This window comes from Squalius cephalus (genome assembly GCF_949319135.1).
Source record: "Squalius cephalus genome assembly, chromosome: 7".
Classification (NCBI taxonomy): Eukaryota; Metazoa; Chordata; class Actinopteri; order Cypriniformes; family Leuciscidae; genus Squalius; species Squalius cephalus.
In genome coordinates, this window is record NC_137128.1 from 95,896 (window position 1) to 119,192 (window position 23,297).

The 23,297-nt window shown below is 41.3% G+C and overlaps 2 protein-coding genes across 2 annotated transcripts; both read right to left on the bottom strand.

Moving 5' to 3' along the window:
* Window positions 1-1,883: 1,883 nt before the first annotated feature.
* Window positions 1,884-2,549, bottom strand: LOC307161294 (single-pass membrane and coiled-coil domain-containing protein 3-like; the record flags this gene model as incomplete). The annotated part of the gene is made up of 1 exon (XM_079875921.1): window positions 1,884-2,549. The coding sequence occupies one exon, from the start codon at window positions 2,547-2,549 to the stop codon at window positions 1,884-1,886; it is 666 nt and encodes a 221-aa protein (XP_079732047.1).
* A 604-nt stretch (window positions 2,550-3,153) lies between these two features.
* On the bottom strand, window positions 3,154-14,170 carry LOC307162074 (single-pass membrane and coiled-coil domain-containing protein 3-like). The gene is made up of 2 exons (XM_079877148.1): window positions 14,117-14,170; window positions 3,154-4,104 (listed from the first exon to the last, which is right to left on the bottom strand). Exon 2 carries the CDS (start codon window positions 4,080-4,082, stop codon window positions 3,408-3,410), a length of 675 nt encoding a protein of 224 aa, XP_079733274.1. The 5' UTR covers window positions 4,083-4,104; window positions 14,117-14,170; the 3' UTR covers window positions 3,154-3,407.
* Between the last annotated feature and the right edge of the window lie 9,127 nt (window positions 14,171-23,297).

Consider the following 23,297-nt stretch of genomic DNA (forward strand, 5'->3'; position numbering starts at 1 on the left):
TGTGAAATTTGACACGTGTGATTGGGGTGTTTTTCATGGATGCTCATTGCTCGAGCCACTAGCCTCCCACTGGTAAGATTCCGCCCTATTTCCCTCCTCCCTCGTATGTGTGCGTTGTGATCAGAGTATAGTGAGTGGAGTGAATATCGAGTGTGTGTTTGTTATTTGATTTGGTGTACAGTGCATGTTGTTTGTGAAATCTCAATCATTGTTGAAGTAAAAATAAAGATTCTATTTTTGCACTGGACCTCTGTCTCTGGCTATCCATCAACGAACTTGAGTGCCTTTGTTGAACAAAATAGTTAATTATTTGGGTGAAAGTCCCATTGTGGCGTAGTCTGCTAACTGCCTGGGCTTAAGCCCTATTAAGTGTATTCCTTATGCCACACATACAATTACCCATTATTCAGTTGGGTTTTTACTGGAGCAATCTAGGCAAAGTACCTTGCTCAAGGATACAACAGCAGTGTCCCCCACTGGGGATTGAAGCCACAACCCTCCGGTCAAGAGTCCAGAGCCCTAACCACTACTCCACACTGCTGCCCTGCGTCTGCTAAGAAATAAATAATAATATGCTGAGTACTTTAACGATTCCTTAGATTAGTGTCAAAGATTGACGTCTTTTTTTTTATTATTATTCATTTTATTTATTTAACAGGACAGTGCATATTAACAACAGTATGCCTGTAACATGCCAGAGTTAGCCAGTGGCTAATTTTCATCTGTAGTCCTGTTTGCCAGATGTACAGTGGCACCCTAGGGAGAATACAAATTTTTTTTTTTTAAGAATTTGCATGTAAATACAAATATGTCTGCTACAGCGTAGCTACAGTAGACGGTAATTATGAAAATATAAAATCTCACTAAAATTATTTCTGAAAAACATCCTAATTATATGCACAGGCAGTAGCAGCAAGTAGCATGCATTGTCGGTGTAACAGGTTAAACCATTTGTTAGACGCATATGAAGAGGATCAGTTTTAACATCATTAGCAAGGTTATACAGAAATAAAAAATCAAAATCACGAAACAAAGACACACATTCACAACTGTAACACAAACGGGCAAAAACAAGACTTTAGTGTTGACAGGTCTGAATACTAATAAGCCAATGTTTCAGATGTAATCGAAAAAGGCTATATGTGTTGATGTCTCTGATTGATGACGGAATGGTGTTCCACTCCTGCGAAGCCCTAACAGAGAAGGTGGACTGACTAAAAGCACTTTTACTTAGTGGAATAATAGTCACCTCTTGACACTCCTCTGGTGATTCTGTGTGTGGTTGTTCTAAGTCTTAGGATGTCTGAGTAAGTAACAAGTTAATCTTTGACATTTACCAGTGAATGTCTGGAGAATATGGATAATCTTTGTTCTGGGTGTTATGTTGTTGTTGGTTTAAAAAAAATCCAAAAAATGAAAAGAATTTATTTATTTTACAGAATGCACTTACAACACCATTTTCAACAAAGCGCAAGGGCTCGTCTACAAATGATCAACTGTCATAACACTGGGACTCCCTGTATCCCACAGTTCCATGCACAATGAAGGGTGGACGAACCAGCAGTGCTAATAGACTGATTGTCATATTCGGTTTCTGGGTGAAGCAGGAGGGTGTACAATATTTATTGAATTCTTTTTTTTTGTACTTTTCTTTAGGATGAACACAAAAACTAAGGCTAACTCTCTAAGCAAAAGAAACTACTGAGAACCAAGCAGAGCAATAATAAAACACAACAACAAAAATGAGACATCGCCCATGTGATTTATTTCATTCCTTACTCCTCCCCACTCTTACTTTTTAGCATGATCTGTTTGATTTTATAATATTATTTTTCTTTTTCTTTCACCCTCTTTGAACATCAACAACAACAAAAAATCCTTCTCTAGATGTTTTCAGTTACAAGTGTCACATAGGCTTGAACCTCACTGACAATGTCATCATAGGCGTCGCAAGGTGGTTTCAGAACCGAGAGGGTATCTTCCAACAACTGTATGGCTTCATCGAGACTAATTCGCTGGCTCCCCGATGTACTCAGAAGCTTAGTGAGTTTGTCGCTGCTCTGTACTAGGTCGCCCAGGGTAAGAGAGCAGAGTGGGAGGCCCTTGAGCTGCTCCACTGGAGGTGCCACGTTCCCCAGCTCACTTTTGGCCAGTAGGACAGCGACCAGAGGACCACAGATTTTCCCCAACAGTCCCAAGGTGCTCTCGTTGAGTTCCTTGACCACCGCAGCCTTCTCTTTCAGTGACACCCCAGAGAAGGCGATCTTGTCATACAGGGCGGGTTCGATACTCTTGTGGACATGTCTGTCCCTCCGTTCGGCGACGTGGGAGATCTCAGACATAACTTGGCTCACCCTGACACAGCTTTCCTCAATTCCTTCGCTTTCTTTCGCTGAGACTGGGGAGATTTGTTCATCTAGGTGAGTGTTGAGGATCCCCAGGGCTTTGTTGGTGATGGTGTAGTATTTGTGGAGATAGTGGTGGAGGCGCTGGGAAGAGCGAATCAGCTCTTCTTCTTTTTTTTTATCCCCAAAGAACAGCGACAGCATCCTGGTGGTTTCTGTTAGTAAAGAGGAAATGCACTGCAATTATACAATAAAGTAATGCACTTGTGTTGTATTGGCTGTTGAATATTACACATCAACTTTCCGACTGACACCTCTTTAACAAGACAAGCTTTTGTTTGTGATTTGCATTATTTGCTTTAGGTAGTTTTGCATCTATCCTACAGGTTTAATGGTGGAACAAAAGTATTCAACAGTGACGTATTTCCCATTGACATTTCATCATTTACAAAATTCTACAATGTACCACTTTAGTTATGAGACAATGGGGGAACCCATGGAAAAGATGAGAGTGCATGAGTTGATGTTTGCAGGGATCTTTCACAATAACAAACTCCAACACCAAAAGGTTTTAATCTTGTCAAAAGCAGATGCCTATTGCTCTAATACTGCTCAAGGGGTGTTCACAATGAACAACGGATGGCCCCTGCTGAGGTTAAGATTGAGTCTTTTTTAACAAAAATGTTCAAATATACAATGAAGAGGACTGAAAGCAGGGATAGGAAGAGCAAGGAAGAAGGGAGGGAGGATACATGGATGAATAGATCAACTGAAATTCAGATTATATGAATAAAAAAGACAACTGATTCGTATCTTTAGTAAACTTTAATGTTGAAAAACAGAAAAGTCTTGAATGCAATATAGAAAGAAAACAAGAACTGAAGTACCATTTAACATTCAAAACAGTTTGATCAAGAATTACCACTTTCTTAATCAGTTTCTTATTAATCCATATGTAAAGATTACCAGAGTAACTGAAAATCATGATAGTGTAGATGATCCAGTACTAATGAATAGAGCTAGATACGCAACAATTCAAAGCTAACCTAAGGATGGTGACCATTAGTACCCTAGCTCTTGCATTATTTCAATTCTAACCTCGACTTTATTTATACGATCCTGGAACTGTACAGAAGCAGGCCTGAATTCAACCAAAGCTTTCTTATACTCTTCCAGGGCCTGATCAAGTTGATCTCTCTCTAGTGCCCCCAAAATGGCTTGGATCATCATATCAACGCCCATGAACAGCACCCCTAAGGCCAAACTGGAAAAAAACCCTGCACACACTTTAGCACATGTGGATATTACGTTTGCAAATATCCTTCCACTTTTGATTAGGTAACAAAGTACAGTGACAGACACAAAACTTAAGGCACCCAATGATCCGCTGAGTATTGATTGAATTTCTTTAAAGTCTTTGACGCTGGGTGACAGGGTTTTCAGTTTCTCATATAAGTCAGGTTCCAGCTTCTCCTTCAGCTTCTCATCGATTTTCTTTACTTCTGCCTGGATCTCATGCATGCGTTGTATCATCACCTCGCAGTTCTCCTTGATGGTGGCCTTGTTGTTCAGCTCTATGGGACTGAAGGACAAACCCAGGTGCTTGTCAAGAACTTCAATGAGTTGGTTAGTGGCTCGGAAGTTGTTCTTCATCAACTCCAGAAGCTCTTGGTTTCTGCGGATGATCTCCTCCCTTTTAGCAGGGTTACCAGGGAAGAAGAGGTCACTCCAAGACATTTTTCTTTGTTTATTTTGAGATCTTGAAATGAAGAGAGAAACATATATTTAGGAAATTGTGCAAGGGCGGCACTGATTTAAATGCAAGAAGAGACTAATAGGTTAACCCTCTGGGTTCTGAATCATATCAGTGCAAAAGAGACTCAAATAACTCTGTCGATTTTTGTCATACAGATCAGTGTTGTACATCATTCGATCCAGTTAAGTCTCTAGAGCGCTGACTTTGTGTGTTTGACTGAATTGTTTGCTTTATTTGTATAGCTTCTTATACCTTTTACTTGTACTTTTATCATGGCTAATATTGATAAAACTGAAATTTAACAAAAAGAGACTGGGTTGAGTTTTGTCATTTTAAATTGTAATAATTGTATTTAAAAATTAAAAAACTGTAATGTTGTTTACTGCAAAATCTGTTGTTTAGTACAAATGCACATATTGCCTGGACCATATTAAAATGTTTAATGTTTTTATATTATATTTAAAACGAAAAGAGGCAGGTTTGTGTTTTATATATATATATTAGGGCTGTCAAATGATTAATCACGATTAATCACACCAAAATAAAAGTTTGTGTTCACATAATATATTTGTGTGTACTGTGCATAATTATTTTGTATATATATAAATACACACACATGCATGTATATATTTAAGAAATATTTGCTTAAATATACTGTATATATATTATATATAATTTGTATTATAAATAAATATAAATATTTTATATATAAATAACAAATTTTTCTTAAATATTTACATGCATGTGTGTGTATTTATATATACAAAATAATTATGCACAGTACACACACATATATTATGTGAACATAAACTTTTATTTTGGTGCGATTAATCGTGATTAATCATTTGACAGCCCTAATATATATATATATATATATATATATATATATATATTTTTTTTTTTATATATATAAATAGGCAAACGTAATGTGCAGTGAATATAATCAATACGCGTTGCATGAACCACATTTGTGTGGCTATAATGTTTAAGATTTCTTTAAATGAAAACGAAAAGAGTTAGTATTGTGTTTTATAACATATTTCGTTGCCTAAAATATACACAGAGATAACCGGAGTAGCAGAGCGAGCTGAGTGACGTGCACTGCGTCTGAAGGTGGGCGGGGTTAGGATTTCCCAAGATTTTCCATGATGAAAGTGACCAATCATAAGAGGGTCAGTGCCCTCCTTGGTTTCCGCCCCCAAATTGTCAAAAGTCATGTAGACTCGAGGGAGCAGAAATCAGCTGAGGGGGAAGTGTTTGGTGGAAACAGGTGTGTGGAGGAAGGAACGCGCTAGAGGGTTATCGGATGGCGTCTTTGAGCCCGGGAGTAGAACATTCCGAAATTGTTGAGAGTATGGCAAGTGAATCGGATGGCGAGCAAGGAGAATGGCATGAGGTAACATCAAAGAGAACAAGAAAGAAGAATTCTGAGTCAAGTCACAGTGAGTCGGAACAGCAGAATGAGTTGAAAAAAGTGAGGAAAGCTAATAGGATGGAAGAGTGGAAAGTGGTGATCGAGTTTGGAGAAGTTTCTGGTAGTAAACTTCATCCAGTGAAACTTACTAAGGCAATTCATGATGAGATTGGACACATTAAACAAGCAAGATTTCTGAGTAAAGGAAAGATGTTGATTGAAGCAGTCAATAGTGTACAACAGCAACAGATATTGAAAAAGAAGACCTTGAATGAAGTGAGAATTAAAAGTCACGTTCCTGGGGCTAATAGTACGGTTAGAGGAGTGATTAGTGGAGTTCCATTAGATATTAAATAAAATTAAGAAGTAATCATCAAGTCTAAACAAGTGAAACTCTCAATGTAATTTCTCTTTCAATGATAAGGCTTACTGCGGATATCAGTGCACTGAATAGGTTAGTGGGATTTTATGGGGTTAATGTTTAATGGAATGTAACTAAGTGTAAACCTGTGACTCCCAGTTTCTGCTCTGAACCAATACACACACACAGACAAATAAAGTGTTTATTTGGTGTTAACTCCTTGATTTGTATTAAGTAAGCCACTTAATAATCAAAGTCAAGTCAAGTCAAGTCATCTTCATTTATATAGCGCTTTTAACAATGTAGATTGTTTCAAAGCAGCTTTACAGAGATAAGCGTATAAATTAAGGTAACAGAGATTGTTTTGGCTTTATAGCAGAGTTAAGTTATTTTCCATCTAAAGATAGTTTTGATTGATTTGCTTCCGTCACAATGATCATTTGTTATTAAATTAGGGGCTGCTAAGACGACACCATTCCCTCTACACAGACTTTAAACGTGAACCTGTGAGAAACACTGATGGCGTTCACATGCGCATTAAGAACTGGTTCTATAGTTATATATATAGTTAGAGGTGTTACAAACCTTCACAGAAAACCCTCCCTGTGGTTGTGCGCTTCCTGAGTTTTCATTAAAATGCAGTGTTGCAAGTCATAGCCTGGATTATGAGACAGCATATAAAATCTATCTATCTGTCTAGATCAGTGGTCCCCAACCTTTACTGCCCCATGGGCAACATTACTAAAATAGTAACCTGCAGGGGGCAACATCTTCCTCACTCACCCTGTCCTCATGAAGAAGCATCTGTAAGCCAAATGGGGGACTTATGCCTCAGAAACTAAAATATGTAGCTGCAGTAAAACAACTTACACTTGCTTGTTTTTAAAATGCACTTTTCTACTTGCTTGGCAATTACAAGACTGCATTTGTGACAGTTCCTATATCAAAAGTGTTTAGCATTCTCACACACATACCTGTTTTTTCAGGTGTATAATGTGACAAAGCAGCATGAGCTGGGAGTTGCTTTGACACTTGTGTACCGCGAACCACGTACTGTGTATAAATATAATGATCCCAGGCTCATGTTAGTTATTCTCACCTAGTGATACAGAGCAGCCTCCAATTTCAATTATAGAACTCAATCGGTAATATTTCCCTGTGACACTGGATTGCATAACTTGCCTGTCATTCAGACTGCTGGTACTGTGTAATGGGCGGGAGGAAGGTAGCTCACAAAGAAGTATGGGGTATGATTTATTAATATTATTACCGTAAGTTTTTTTGAGATCGGAAAAAAATCAAATATATATCTGAAGAAGCCGCGGCCAACATTGGAGGGCAACATGTTGAGGAAAATGTAGAGTTTGAGCATAATAAACTAATAACTGACAGCGATGAAAAGAACACTCAGGATTAATCTGGGACAAAAATACTCTCATAAATGATTATTATTATCATGGTAGATCTAATTCTTTTTTTCTGCTTCTGCTTGTTATTTAATAAAGTTTTGCATGCCTCTTGTCTAACAGTCAATATAATCGCCGGTCTCCAATATGCGCCGGGTCTGCTGGCAAATATTGTAAATTAAGGGCGTGGGCGTTTTAATATTGTTTAATATGTTTTACGGTAGATATTTTACAGACCGTAGACTGCTTACGTAAGAAGACCTGACACCGTAACCTAAATTTTGGTAACGGAACTAGTGTTACAAAGCACTGTTTCCACACGGCATATATACAGTGAGACAAACCGTACATAGAGACAGGACTAGTGTTGTCAAAAGACCCGGTACTTCGGTACCAACTCGTTACTAAAAAATTAGAATAGTTACGGTATCAGCTTTTCTTAAGTACCGGTGGTACCGAAGTATCGGGTTAATCCGGTTCTTGACGCGCTGTCCGATAGGTGCACATGCGTCCTCCTCTTCATAAACATGTGAGACATGGCAACCGGCAGCGCTTCTGAATCCACCGGTTTACAAGAAAGGAGGAGGATTGGGCTAATATCACGTTGCCATAAGGGGTCGTACGTTCACATAGCGTGTTTTATGCGCGTGCAAATTCATTTTCCAGGCGCGCGCTGTTCATGGTTGCATAGCAATGACAGACGCAATGGGAGAGCACGCGCTTGTGGAAAGGAGAAAAGTGGTGCAAACTGCACTCTCCATGATGACAAGTAAATATTATCAAATAATTAATGGTTTTTAGCCCTCGCATTAGATTTACTAATATATTCATGAAGAGCGCAGTATGTACCGCTCCTTTCCACAAGCGCGTGCTCTCCCAATGTGTCTGTCGTTGCTATGCAACCATGAACAGCGCGCGCCTGGAAAACGAAATCAAAAGTTTTATCTGTTCATTATTTAATGGTTGAAGTGAACAAACATGATTAAATAAGTTAAGTTTAGGATTAAATAAAAGTACAGTCAAGTCTAATGACACGTTTTATCTCCTGTATAGTTTGGTAACACTACAATAACCATTCATTAACATTACTTAATGCATTATCTAACATCAACACATTGAGTGAATATTTTTAGAACATTAATTTATTTTGGTGAATGTTATTTAATACAAACACTTAATTGTTCTTGTTTGTTAACTTCATCCATTGTGCATTAAATAATGAACATATCAAACTTTTGATTTAAAAAAATTTATTAGTAAATTTGTAAATTAACCCCATAGGAGAATAATTGCTACAGTACCGTATTTTCCACACTATAAGGCGCACTTATAAGCCTTTAATTTTTTCAAAAAACGACAGTGCGCCTTATAATCCGGAGCGCCTTATATATGGATAAAACAACCGCTGACTTAAACCTTGTTTATACTTTCGCCTGGCACCGCAGCGCGAGCCTCAGCTGACTGCGCGAGCAACTCCCCAAACAGACGAGGCATTTATACTTGACGCAACGGTTTTGTTTTAGACTGAACACCAGACCATACAGCTGATTTAGACACGCCGGTGTGATGAGATTATCCGTCTGCTCGGGCAGATAATGCTCAAAGTCATGCATCTTCGGATGCGGAGGCGCGCACGCTGTTACAATGTCGTCATTTTTGCCGCGCGCGCGCCTCCGCGTCCGAGATGCATGACTTTGAGCCGAATCTGCCCGTGCAGACGGATATTAGTTTTTTTATTACCTTTGCGCTCATGCGGACGCGTCGAGCATAAACAAGGTTTTACAGCTCAGCCACTTGTTTTTTCATATTTTTTTGCAAGTGGTAGATCTTGGTTTACATTTGGACTTTAGATGTGATCTTAGGCTTGAAAAGGTTGGTGACCACTGCATAACGCAAACCCAGTCAAACGTTTGACTGCAGTATCTTCTATTCTATGCGCCTTATAATCCGGTGCGCCCTATATATGAAAAAAGTTATAAAATAGGCCATTCATTGAAGGTGCGCCTTATAATCCGGTGCGCCTTATAGTGCGGAAAATACGGTATATATACCGTATATATATATAACTATTGTTTATTGTTAGGTTATTTTATCTAATGTTATCTAACAAATGGAAACTTATTGTAAAGGAAACTTAACTTTAAATTTAATCTAAATTAAGCTTTGGTACCGAAATTGGTACCGAGAACCCGTGGATTTTCACTGGTATTGGTACCGAATACTGAAATTTTGGTACCGTGACAACACTAGACAGGACCTGGAACAGACAAGCCATTTTAGATGACCTCATCCAAATAATTTTGTAATACATATTTTGACGTTTTGCAGAGGACTTGGAAAAAAAAAGAATAGTATGAGATGGACACACTTTGTTCAAAGGTCATGGTAAGGTACAGGGTGTTTTATTTTGACTAATCACAACTGTGGCCTTTAAGACATCATTTATAGACTAAGGGCAGGACCTAATCAAACATCGCAAGTCGCCAACGGTGAAGCGGAAACGTTCCCGGTACCTAATCAAAATAAGAACTTCGAGCAAGTTATCCCGGTACCTAGTCAAGCGGTCTTTGCTTGAAATTGAGGAGCTGACGCTTTTTCATTACAAATAGGGGGAGAAGGGGAGTGGTCCCCTATCCACCCATCCATCCATCAATTATCATTAACCGCTTAATCCTTTATAGGGTCGCGGTGAGCCGGAGCCTAACCCAGCAGACACAGGGTGCAAGGCGAGACTACACCCTGGACGGGACGCCAGTCCATCACAGTCCACACACACACACACACACACACACACACACACACACACACACACACACACACACACACACACACACACACACACACACACACACACACAGAGGGCAATTTAGAGTGAGTGGTCCCCTATCGCCCTACCTAATCTAATGAATTCAATCCTCACATAAGAAACAAAATCAATACATAAATACAAATATCAAGACATAAATAAAAAAAAAAAATACAAAGATAAATATATTTATTTATTTATCTGTATTTATTTCTTTATTTACTTATTGTTTCATTTTGGCACAAATTTTCTCCATATAAACCTCTACAGATCAATTAACAATAACCCAATAATACACAGCATCTATGAAATAAACCGTATGCACTGTGATGTATTGCAGTCTACATTTCCGTTGTATTGTACGCTCTTAAAACAAATGTGTTAAATGTAACACGTGTGCGTGCTTATACAAGGACAACGCAATATTTGTATTAAAATCAACAAACCACAACACAATGATGTGTCTTTCTAACACAGTCTGTGTGGCTGAAAACACATTATTGTGTAAGAAATGCACATTATTGTGTTATGGTTTGTTCATTTTAACACAAATATTGTGTTGTCCTTGTATAAACACGCACATTTGTTTTAAGAGTGTAGGCGACTCCTACAAGAACAGGATTACCGAATCTATGTTACATCCTTCATAGGCTACCTTACCCGACCGAAGAAGCTGTGTGTGCGTGTGTTGTTGTTGATGCGGCCATGTTCAATACCTGACAAAGGGGTGACATCAATGGACCTTTTGCTGATTCCCCACAACCGAATGAGGGGATTGAACATAAGCGTCACACATAATAAGGCCAGCTCACGGTGTGGGCTTCACAAATAGACACCAAACTGCTCTCTGCCACATGCTGTACATCTCATTCTGTCCCTGCTGCAGATCCCTCAATGTATGCATAGGCTGATATCAATGTGCTAATACATAACATGCTATATGGGCACCTGTGTGATGTAGCTCATTAAACTGCATTGACATAGCAATACCAGTGTTTCTCACCGGATTTTGGTAAATTGCCTCTAGGGGGGTTCGGGGGCATGCCCCCCCCCCCCCCCCCGTAAGAAAATGTTGTGCATTGTAATGTTAAATTCATCAATCTGGTGCACAAAATTAAAAGTGCCAAACCATATTCAGTGTGCAAAGAAAAATTCAAACCTCTTTTAGTTGTGTCTGTCTGCATTACACTACTACATAATAATAGTTAGAATATTAATCCCATGACAGTAATAGCCGTGTACTGTAAAACAAATGCACTGAAAAATAAAGGACGGTCATTAAAGTGGTAATGTTTGCACTTAGGTTTTATTATGCATTTAGGAGACTATTGCAAGAAGCTGCTTACATTAACCTTACTTTCGAAAAATAAATAAATACAATCTTGATTTTTCATGAAATATTATGTTAGAATTGTAGGCCTAAAATACCATGGCATCAGTTTGTTTTCTTCAATGGTATAATTAATACAATTACAATTTGGTTTGTTGCAATTAATTTGTGTTCATAATCAGTAAAAAAAAAATCTTCTAACAAGAATAAACACATATGAACAATTAAATTACTATTGTATTATTAATTATTTGTATATCTTGAAACTACCCAAGCAGAAGATGTGAAATGAATGAATACATTACCAAAATGTGATTGCAGAATATATTTAAATTATCCCTGAAATTGTCATTTTCTCCTTACTGTCTTGTGAGTTAACAATAATGCCTGGCCAGTAAATTACTTTGTGAACAAAGAAAACATTTTGGCATTTGGGATTTGATTTAGTTAATGCCTAAAAATGTAAAAGTTTTACTTTATAAACAGAATATATTTTAATTAATTTTAAAATTCGTCGCCGGAGTGAATGGGAACATATTGTTGCGCAATTGTATTTAATCTTCTTATTCGTACTTCGGTTGTCACTTCGGTAGTCCCTTTAGACTTATGAGGATTCTTAAAGAGTGGACTTATATTTGTTGACTGGCTATATTAATGTCTATATTATTATTAAAGTAACGTCTATGCTTCAAGTGCTTACAAGCGTGTTAGTTAATGAAAAGGGGGTTCACTTTATTTTAGGGGGCCTGTTCACTATGAACTAAAGTAGTTACATGTCCTTTCTTCATGACATGTATTGAAGGGTGAACCACACACACAACACTAAGACAATTTGATGAAGACGAAGGGAGTCAGTTTTGGGGTTTGAAGGTAAGCATGCAGCATATTTACCATGACATTTAGACCTGACCAAATAAAAACTTTCACACACCTGCTAATCACAAATTATAATCCCAGTATTCATGTTGGGTTCCCTCTGTGATCGAAGCAATAATCCTCTAACAAAATAAAATAAAATAAACACCTGCAGTACCAGATTTCTTGTGTGTGCTTAGAGGGTGTGTCAAAGTTTTGATTTTGTCCATAATTTAACATCTTAGTAATTAAGGTATTGACTGAGGAAATAGACAATAGGTCTCTGAATGAACCCTTTAAATATGACTTAAGTAACTTTTAACAGAAGAAGAAAATGCTGATTTTTAGGTTTACTCTTTGATTATTTATCATGAATAGGTGCCACCACACCTTTTAGACCATAACTTTACATTGTAACAAGTTAATTAAGTAACTGATTTATTAATTGTGAGAAATGTTACAAGATATGACTTAACAAATTGGTATGCCACCGATTATTAATAGAATAGCATACATTGTTTTATTAATATGTTTACTACTATGTGTGTTAATAGGTAAGTGCTACTACAACATTTACTCCATAACTTTACATTATAGCAGATAATTTACTAAGCCATGTATTAACTGTGAGAAGATTTACTATAAATCAAGTAATCAATGGTCTAACCCTTTGCGGTCCTTTGTCGGACTGGGTCCGACATCATTATAGCAATGATGCTATAATGATATAGCAATGAAAAAAACGGGGTTTTAGTAGTTTTTTCTGCGGAAAAAGTCGAGAAAACCATTCATTTGCCGAATGAGAGCGACAGGAGCCGACAAGTCAAAAAAAAAAAAGAAAAAAAAAAGGCGTATCTCATTAATATACATGGTATCAGGTGTCAGATAACGGGGCATTCCCAAGTAAACAAGCTGGCTGACTGAGGCTACGTTTACACGTGGCCGGTTATTTTCATAAAGGGACATTTCACCCTCTCCGTTTTCAGAAAAGTGTTCGTTTACACGAACCTGTGTTATATGCCGTTAAGAGCATGCCAAATCTGTAGGTGGCAGTGTAACGAGAAGCTCAAGCACACATTAGCCAATCAGAATCCCCAAAATATAGGTCACACTTTTGATGCAAATGCCAGTTATGTCGCATACGGTGACGTCGGCTGCCTAAATGCAAACGGGCAGACGGCGTTTTCCAAGATCTCCACTCTGGCCGGAGTTTTTAGAAAGAATCGTTTTCAGAGGCGAACTCTCCGTTTGCGTGTAAACGAGGGGCACAAACGAAGGGAAATGTCTCCGTTTTTCAAAATAACCATGTACGTGTAAACGGGGCCTGAATCAGCCCATAGAGAACACGGACATTTGCAGAGCTTTTTTGAGATGTTATAGTAATAAAATAATGACTTGGATCGCATTATTGAGGAGTTTGGTGATAAAATGAGTGATCCGGAGATGATCGATCGGTATGTACGACTATTATTATTATAATTTATTTATTTCTTACATCGGTGAAATCGATGGGGGGGGGGGGGGGGGTGTCTACGCACATGTTCTGCTGATTTTTGAAAACTTTGAATAAAAGTGCAAGATTGTTCTCTTACACTAACCCCCACTTTCCAAAACATAGAGCAGTTTGCAGTGTGGAAGCACATACACGTGCATTCAAAAAACATTTTAAAAAGTAATGTGTCTTTCCTATTCCAGCAAGTCATTCTAGCATTTTATCACTGTTCAGTAAATGAGGCACAGCTTGTTTTGGGAATAAAAAAAACTACACAAATATAAGACTGACCGATTCAGTTTGTCATTCTAACAATTCCTGCCACCCAGTCTTTAAATGAGCACAGCTCACCTGGTTCTCTGTTGGAGGTGTGTGTCGGTTGTCGTCTCGGCGTCAGGCTGGCTGTGGGTCAGGCTCAGGTGATCCACTGCTCTTACATACAGTGTGCTGTGCTGGAGAAGGTCCAGGTTCACTCCCCCTTACGTGGAATCTGACCATGAGACTCCTCCTACTCCTGCTGGCACAATCCCCCATTACCTGCTTCCTCTTTCTGCAGTAATCAGAAATCGGTGATGGAGAAGTAAGTACAGTACAGTACACACAGGGTGCTGAACTTCTGAGCAGGTCCAGGTTCACTCTCCTTTCCTGGAATCTGAGCATGAGACTCCTTCTGAAGAAAGATTTGCACAATCCCCCATTTCCTGCTTCCTCTTTCTGCAGTAATCATAAATCGGTGATGGAGAAGTAAGTACAGTACACACAGGGTGCTGAACTTCTGAGCATGAGCCTCCTTCTAAAGAAAGATTTGCACAATCCCCCATTTCCTGCCCAATCCTCCTACAATGATCCTGCAGTACATTGTTTTTTAATGGTGCAATAAAGCCATGTAGTTCAGAGTGTTAACACATAATGGCAAACACAAAAACATGTCATGTTACAATTTCAAAACAACTAATGAACACTAAAACCACAAATTCACTTTAACACTTCGAACAGTCAAATGGTTTAACAAATGGTTTCAAACTTTACATGTTCAGTGAATCCAAAAATCGAAGTCCATCTCTCACTTAAGACGTTTCCCTTCAGTATTCCCTTTACACTCAAAGGGCCCTATCATATGGAGCTAAAAGAGTCTCAAAAAAGATAAATGCACAAACTGCATTCACATATGCACACACAGGATACACAAATGCACACACATGATTCATAAATACACACACAGGATACACAAATGTGCACAAAATTCACAAATGCACACACAGAATTTAAAAAGCACAGAAGATTCACAAATGCATACAAAATTCAGAAATGCACACAAAATTCATAAATACACACACAATTCAGAAATGAAAACAAAATTTACAAATGCACACAAGATTCTGTCATGGCGCGAATGAAAAGTCAAGGATTCAATAGCAAGTGAATACTGGTGTTTATTAACACAATAGAAGATGAAGTGCAGGTAGAGATATAAGGCAACGTAGAAACTCAGGCTCGGCAACGCAGGACTCAGTGGGCAGACAGCAACGGACGAACCGCAGACAATCCTCAGAACAGGTAGACGAATCTCGGAACAGGAACACAGGAACTAGATCCTCGGAACAGGCAGACGAATCTCAGAACAGAAACTGGAGCAAGGAAGAGAAGACTGTGAGCTGAGCCTGAGAACCTCCACAACCATCTGACAAAGACAAGACGAGGTGACAAACAATATATAGGACATACTCATTCAAAACAGCTGGCGCTGATCAGCTCATCAGCGATAACGAGCCATGCTGATGAGCCGCGCCCATTCATACAACACGCACACACATAGCAAGGCGAGTCAATGAATCCGTGAACCGTGACAGTACCCCCCCTCCTAGGAACGCCGCCTGGCGTTCCCAGACACCCTTACCTGTCGATTGTAATCATCGATAAGGGAGTGATCCAGGATGTCCCTAGCCGGAACCCAACTTCTCTCCTCCGGACCGTAACCTTCCCAGTCCACCAAGTACTGGAATCCGCGTCCCCTCCGCCTTGAGTCCAGTATACGATTGACCGAATAAGTAGGTTCCCCATCTACGAGACGCGGCGGGGGAGGAACCGGAACTGGCGGGTTAATCGCTGATCGAAACACAGGCTTAATCTTGGATACATGGAAAACGGGATGAATTCTCCTGTACGCTGGAGGAAGGTTGAGGCGGACTGCCACCGGACTAATGATCTTGGTGACAGTGAACGGGCCAATGAATTTGGGAGCAAGTTTATTAGAAACGGAGCGGAGAGGAATGTTCCTGGTTGAAAGCCACACTTTTTGACCAACGACGTATACGGGAGGCTTGGACCGGTGGCGATCGGCTTTAGCCTTGGTGCGCGCCCCCACCTGGAGTAGAGTCTCACGGGCTCTAGTCCATGTGCGGTGACACCTCTGGACGAAGGCGTGAGCGGAGGGGACCGCGACCTCGGATTCCAGACTGGGAAAAATTGGTGGCTGGTAACCTACACTACATTCAAACGGAGATAGGCCCGTGGACGACACTGGTAACGTATTGTGCGCGTACTCCACCATTGAAAGTTGCTGACTCCAGGAGGAAGGATTCTTGGAGACCAAACATCGTAACACCCTTTCCAAATCTTGGTTGGCTCTCTCGGTTTGACCATTGCTCTGGGGGTGAAACCCTGAGGACAGACTGACAGTCGCTCCCAGTAACTTACAAAACTCTCGCCAAAATTTGGACACAAACTGGGGTCCTCTGTCAGAAACCACGTCTATCGGGAGGCCATGTAAGCGAAAGACGTGATCTACAACGGTCAACGCTGTCTCCTTGGCTGAGGGTAATTTGGGCAAGGGAATAAAATGAGCCGCCTTCGAGAACCGGTCCACCACAGTCAAAACGACCGTATTGCCCTGAGAGGGTGGGAGGGCGGTGATAAAATCTAGCGCTATGTGGGACCAGGGTCTCGAAGGGACAGGCAGCGGTTGAAGTAACCCATCTGGGGGTCGATTGGAAGTCTTACCAGTGGCACAAACCGAGCAAGCCAAAACAAAACTGTGAATGTCACGAGCCATCAGTGGCCACCAGAACCGTTGCTTGACTAAAAAACTAGTGCGATTAACTCCTGGGTGGCAAGCTACATTGGAACAATGACCCCACTGAATGACGTCGGACCGTAATCCCTCCGGCACAAACAAACGATTCGGTGGGCAACCGGGCGGAGGCGTTACCCCTTCTAAGGCCAATTTGACCTTCGACTCGACCTCCCATGTGAGTGTGGAGACAAATAGGGTCTCAGGTAAAATGCACTCGGGAGTAGACGGGCGATCGGAATGGTCAAAAATACGCGATAAAGAATCGGGTTTGATGTTTTTGGAACCCGGGCGGTACGAGAGAGAAAAATCAAAACGACCGAAAAAAAGTGCCCACCGAGCCTGCCTGGAGTTCAATCTTTTGGCGGTTCTGATATATTCCAGGTTCTTATGATCGGTCCAGACGATAAAAGGTACCCCCGACCCCTCTAACCAGTGACGCCATTCTTCCAATGCTAACTTAACTGCCAACAACTCTCTGTTACCAATGTCGTAGTTACGTTCGGCAGGCGATAAACGACGGGACAAAAACGCGCAGGGATGCATCTTGTCGTCTGTGGGAGAACGCTGGGATAGCACTGCTCCTACCCCCACCTCTGACGCATCGACCTCCACCACAAACTGACGTGACGGATCAGGGGCTATAAGGATGGGGGCTGAAACGAAGCGGCCTTTCAGTTTAGCAAACACAGCCTCAGCTGTGTCTGACCACCTGAACGCCGTTCTGGGGGAGGTCAAGGCAGTCAGAGGCGCGGCTAGTTGGCTGAAATTGCGAATAAAACGCCGGTAGAAATTGGCAAACCCCAGAAACCTCTGTAGGGCCTTACGGGAATCTGGACTTGGCCACTCTACCACAGCCTTAACCTTCTCAGGATCCATTCGCATTCCCTCAGACGAAATGATGTACCCTAGGAAAGGAACAGACTGTGCATGAAAAGCGCATTTCTCCGCCTTGACAAAAAGCCCATTCTCTAGCAACCTCTGAAGCACTCGTCTGACGTGTTGAACGTGTTCCTGGAGAGACGAAGAAACAATCAATATGTCATCCAGGTAAACATATATGAACTGGTCTACCATGTCTCTCAACACGTCGTTGATGAGTGCTTGGAAGACCGCTGGGGAGTTGGAAAGCCCGAACGGCATAACCAAATATTCAAAGTGCCCCCTGGGGGTGTTGAACGCGGTCTTCCATTCATCCCCCTTCCTGATGCGAACCAAATGATATGCATTACGTAAATCCAATTTTGTGAAGATAGATGCTCCCTGCAACCTCTCGAAAGCTGAAGACATCAACGGCAAAGGATAAGTATTCTTTACCGTGATGTTATTCAACCCCCGGTAATCAATACAAGGTCGCAGAGAACCATCCTTCTTCCCCACAAAAAAGAATCCCGCCCCCGCTGGAGAAGAGGAAGGGCGGATGAATCCAGTTGCTAGAGAATCAGAAATATATTTCTCCATAGCCTCCCTTTCTGGAACAGAAAGCGAATATAACTTGCCCTTAGGCGGAGACGTACCTGGCAGTAGATCTATAGCACAGTCATAGGGACGATGCGGAGGAAGAGAAGCAGCCCGAGACTTACTGAACACCTCCTTCAGGTCGAGATACTCTGGTGGCACGTTAGACAGATTCACTGGCTCCTCCTGCAACACAGAACAAGAAACAGACGGAACAGCAGACGAAAGACATGAGGCATAACACTGATTACTCCAAGTGGACACGGAGTTCTGACCCCACTCTATCCTGGGTCCGTGTTTCACCAACCACGGATGACCCAGGACAATGGGAGCGTGAGGTGACTGAGTGAGGTATAGTGAGGTCTTCTCCGTGTGGTTACCCGAGGTGATAAGTGTGATGGGTCCAGTGGTGTGAGTGATGCCCGGAAGTTCCTGTCCATTTAATGCGTGAATGGTGATACTGTGCTCCAGCGGTGTGATGGGGATGTGAAGTTTCTGTGCCAAGGAAAAGTCCATAAGATTCCCCTCCGCTCCTGAATCCACCAGCGCCTGGCCGTTGAAGGTGTGGTCTGCCCACTGGAGTCTCACCGGGAGGAGGGTGGCGTTCGAGGGTCTGGTCAAGGATATCCCGCCCGACAGTAGCCTCCGTCCTACCGCCGGGCTTGGCCTTTTAAAGGACAGTTGGAGATGAAATGGCCGGCCTCCCCACAGTAGAGACACAGACCTCTCGAGCGGCGATGTTCTCTCTCCTCCCGGGAGAGCCGAGCTCGACCTACCTGCATGGGTTCAGGATCGTTCGAGGGGCTGACCGTGTTCACTCCCCTGAAACTGGGAAACTCAGCGAAATCCTCCACTGGAGTCCGTAAAGACCGATTAGCTCTCTGTTGTAATCGTGCATCGACTCGTAACGCCAGTTCAATCAGTTCATCAAGAGTCTTGGGTAAATCCAACGTGTAGATTTCCTTTTGAACACGATCAGCCAACCCATGCAGGAACAAGTCCCACTGCGCCTCCTCGTTCCATTTGCACTCGGCGGCCAACGTCCGGAACTGGATGGAATAGTCGGAAACCGAGTTGTTGTTCTGTCGGAGATCGGCAAGTTGGCGAGCCGCCTCGCGTCCGGCGACCGCGCGATCGAACACGCGGCTCATCTCTTGCTCGAGTGCTTGGAACGAGGAGCAGCACGGGTGTTGATTCTTCCACACCGCTGTTCCCCACAGAGCCGCGCGTCCAGACAGCAGTGTCATCACTAGTGCCACTTTACTCTCCTCAGAGGAAAACGTCACAGGCTGAAGAGAGAAGTAAATCGAACATTTGGTTAGAAAGGTTCGGCACATATTCGATTCTCCAGAATACCTCTCGGGGGTGGGGATGCGCGGCTCTGGTCGGTTGATGTTGAGATGTTCCGGGGGAACAGGCGGGGGCGGTGCTGGCGCAGCGGGACCTCTCAGACGTTGTAATTGAGAGGTGAGCTCGGACACCTGCGTTACCAGAGCCTGTATCGCCCGACCCGAGGCACCGATCTGTTCATCCTGACGGTCCATGCGGGCGTGATTACCGGCGTACATCTGCTCCAATGTGGCTGCACTCGCTGAATCCATGATCTGGTCAGATGGTTCTGTCATGGCGCGAATGAAAAGTCAAGGATTCAATAGCAAGTGAATACTGGTGTTTATTAACACAATAGAAGATGAAGTGCAGGTAGAGATATAAGGCAACGTAGAAACTCAGGCTCGGCAACGCAGGACTCAGTGGGCAGACAGCAACGGACGAACCGCAGACAATCCTCAGAACAGGTAGACGAATCTCGGAACAGGAACACAGGAACTAGATCCTCGGAACAGGCAGACGAATCTCAGAACAGAAACTGGAGCAAGGAAGAGAAGACTGTGAGCTGAGCCTGAGAACCTCCACAACCATCTGACAAAGACAAGACGAGGTGACAAACAATATATAGGACATACTCATTCAAAACAGCTGGCGCTGATCAGCTCATCAGCGATAACGAGCCATGCTGATGAGCCGCGCCCATTCATACAACACGCACACACATAGCAAGGCGAGTCAATGAATCCGTGAACCGTGACAGATTCACAAATGCTCAGGACAAGATTCAGAAATGTATTTCTGATGCACACACAAATATATCTTGATTTACAAACTGCTTGCGGTCTGTGAACTTCACTGCATTTGTGTGTGAATTTTGAGACTCCCCTGACTTGGCTCGACACACAAATGCCTTTTTTTAAACAGGGAATGACCTGTGACCAATCAGATACCTCCCTTGTTTTAGCCAATCACAAGAACGCACCCCACGTGGGGGATTGTTTACTTGTAAGCCAATCACATGAAGTGCGGGCGCGGGCGCGAGCGCGAGCGCTAGAGCGAGGTGGGTGGAGTTCTGCCAGTTGGTTGAGACCTCAAAATGGCTTTTAGGCGGTGGGCCAAGTCCGTCTATCTCGTTTAGTTTTTGATTTGACAGTTACTCAGCAGCTGTGTGGCTCATTTTTGTCTGTATGAGTAATTCACAAAAAGATTAACGATTGTTTCCAACGCCAATTGTTGCACATTAAAGTATAAAAATAGATTTCATTTCGCTAGCTGATCACAAACGTTGGCCAGAGTGAGATCCAATCAACGCTTGTGTTGTTACCTTGTTGAATAGATTTGGCCAATCACGTTATTGTTTGAACCGGCGTCGCGTCAGTTTTGAGTCTAGTACAGTCTACAACCCAACCTGAAGAGACCGGTGTGTCTCGGCAAGACAACGTCAAGGTAAGATTTGTTTTACAATGATTATACACCCCTATATCTTAATGCTTTTCATATAAGTTGTATTTAAGACTGCAAGCTATAGTTCGCCGTGAATATATGCGTTGTCGTTGATGAGAACAGTAACGTTAGCCACGAAAGAATGTTGGTAACGTTAGTGGAGCAGTAAAGCTAACGTTAGGTCTAACGGTATGCTGCTTAGGCTAATCCAAAATAATCATTCGGTACATACACAATGAACTAAGCAAAGAGTATTCAAATACGGGATTATTACGGGAAAAAAATTAAACAGGAAGACAGCAGAAAATAAGTCTGACTAAGGGAGAATCACGGGGTAAACGGGAGGGTATGTCCAGGTTGGTTACAGCAAGCTACCTAGGCTACAAGTAAGCTAGACTAATCAGCTAAAAAGAGTGCAAACCAAAATAAAGAATGATTTCAAATCAACTTTATAGTGGTAGTCATGGAGTTATTTAAGCCAATTATGGTTGATTGTCACAGTTTATACAATGACACGATTCTGTGCATGGTAGCTTACATCTGTCAGTGGTTGGGCTTCACCTACACAACAGAACAGGTATAAGATGGAATATGGTGGAAAAATACTTTAGTTAAAGATGGCTGTTTTGAGCTATTTAACAAAATTATTTGTGATTAGAACTGCAGTAGTCTTAATACAAAAATGTCAAGATGAAAAATGTGATTGAAAATTATCTAGTAATGTGCGCTTTCTGTGTTTATTTATCTGAATATAATTCAGTTGTTTATCTAACACGGACAGGACAACATCATATCTCTCCACACCCAAATGACTACAGAGGTGATCGTTGACAATCATCACATCAACAGTACCATGATGGAGCAGGTCAAGATCACAGAGTTGCTTAGTATCCACATCACAGATGACCCATCATGATCTATCGACACCACCAACAGAACCTGGCCAAGAAATTCCAAAAACCTCTGCACTTCCTCCCACAGTCGAGGAAGGCTCATCTCCCAAAAATCCATCCTCTTAACTTTCTATAGGGGAATCATAGAGAGCCTCTTCCTTCCACCCCCACCCTCCAGTAACCTAAGGGCAGCTGATTGACTCTTGCCCAAATACACTGGTAGTTTACACTATGATGCTGCTACATTGTTATATTTTTAAATTTGCTATGAACATTTGACTCCACTTACACTGCCTTTGCTACTTGTCATGTCATCCACTTACACAATAATACTATATTAATTAGGGATAAGGCACGATTTTCAAATATTCGATTAGCTGATTTTATTATAGAATAGGATGTGCGGGATGATTGTCTTTAAAAAATCCCCATGTTTTAGTTGTGGTTATAAGTTGCAATCCTAAGTTCACATAACATTTTTATACATTTAATAAATATATTCTTAATATTTGTTGTTTTTGTTTGTGTTTGAGCGTATATATCTCAATATTAATTTTGAGACTTGAAATGTAAACTCTCAAGGGTTGGATTTCTAAATATATGTTGGTTATGTGTCTATTCAGAATGACTTCTGAGCAGCAACCTTTTTTTTGGGGGGGGGGGGGTATGTCATGTATGCATCACTTGCATATCATTATTCATTCACGTGAAAACATGTTTAACAGTACCAGATATTAGAAAAAAATATGACATACGGATGTGCCGTTACAGTCAAGTTTATTTATATAGCGCTTTTCACAATAGAGATTGTATCAAAGCAGCTTCACAGTATTAAATTAAAACAATACATCAATGTTTGTTTCTAGTGGAAAACGTCCACGTTTGGTAATGCTGATCAATAGTATTGTTGATTGATTAATTAAATTAAATATCCCCAACTGAGCAAGTCATAGGCAACAGTCCATTTCATTAATAAAAATAATTTGTGTGTAGGCTACATTGAACAGACTTTGCCCAACTTGTCTGGGAAAAGGGACTTACAGGGCTTTTTACATTTGAGGCTAAACGGATAAAACACCTCATTTTTACCTCAGTATTACTGAACTACATTACTAAAATTACATTTTTAATGATTAAAGCAAAATTAAAATTTCAAGAACGCAGCTTCTTGGTCACTGACAAAGATTACTTTGCCTCCGCCGTAGAATCTGTGTTCATTATTTACATTGGTTGTCAAGGAAACGGGAGGTTTTCTAACATTATGATTAGTACTCCTGCTTACTTGCCGGTTTAAATAAGTAAGAGTTTGTAAGGACATTTTGCGTCAAATGTGCAAACA

Bases quoted from the DNA above. Each gene is read 5' to 3' on its own strand.
- LOC307162074 (XM_079877148.1), bottom strand. From the start codon at position 4,082: ATGTCTTGGAGTGACCTCTTCTTCCCTGGTAACCCTGCTAAAAGGGAG.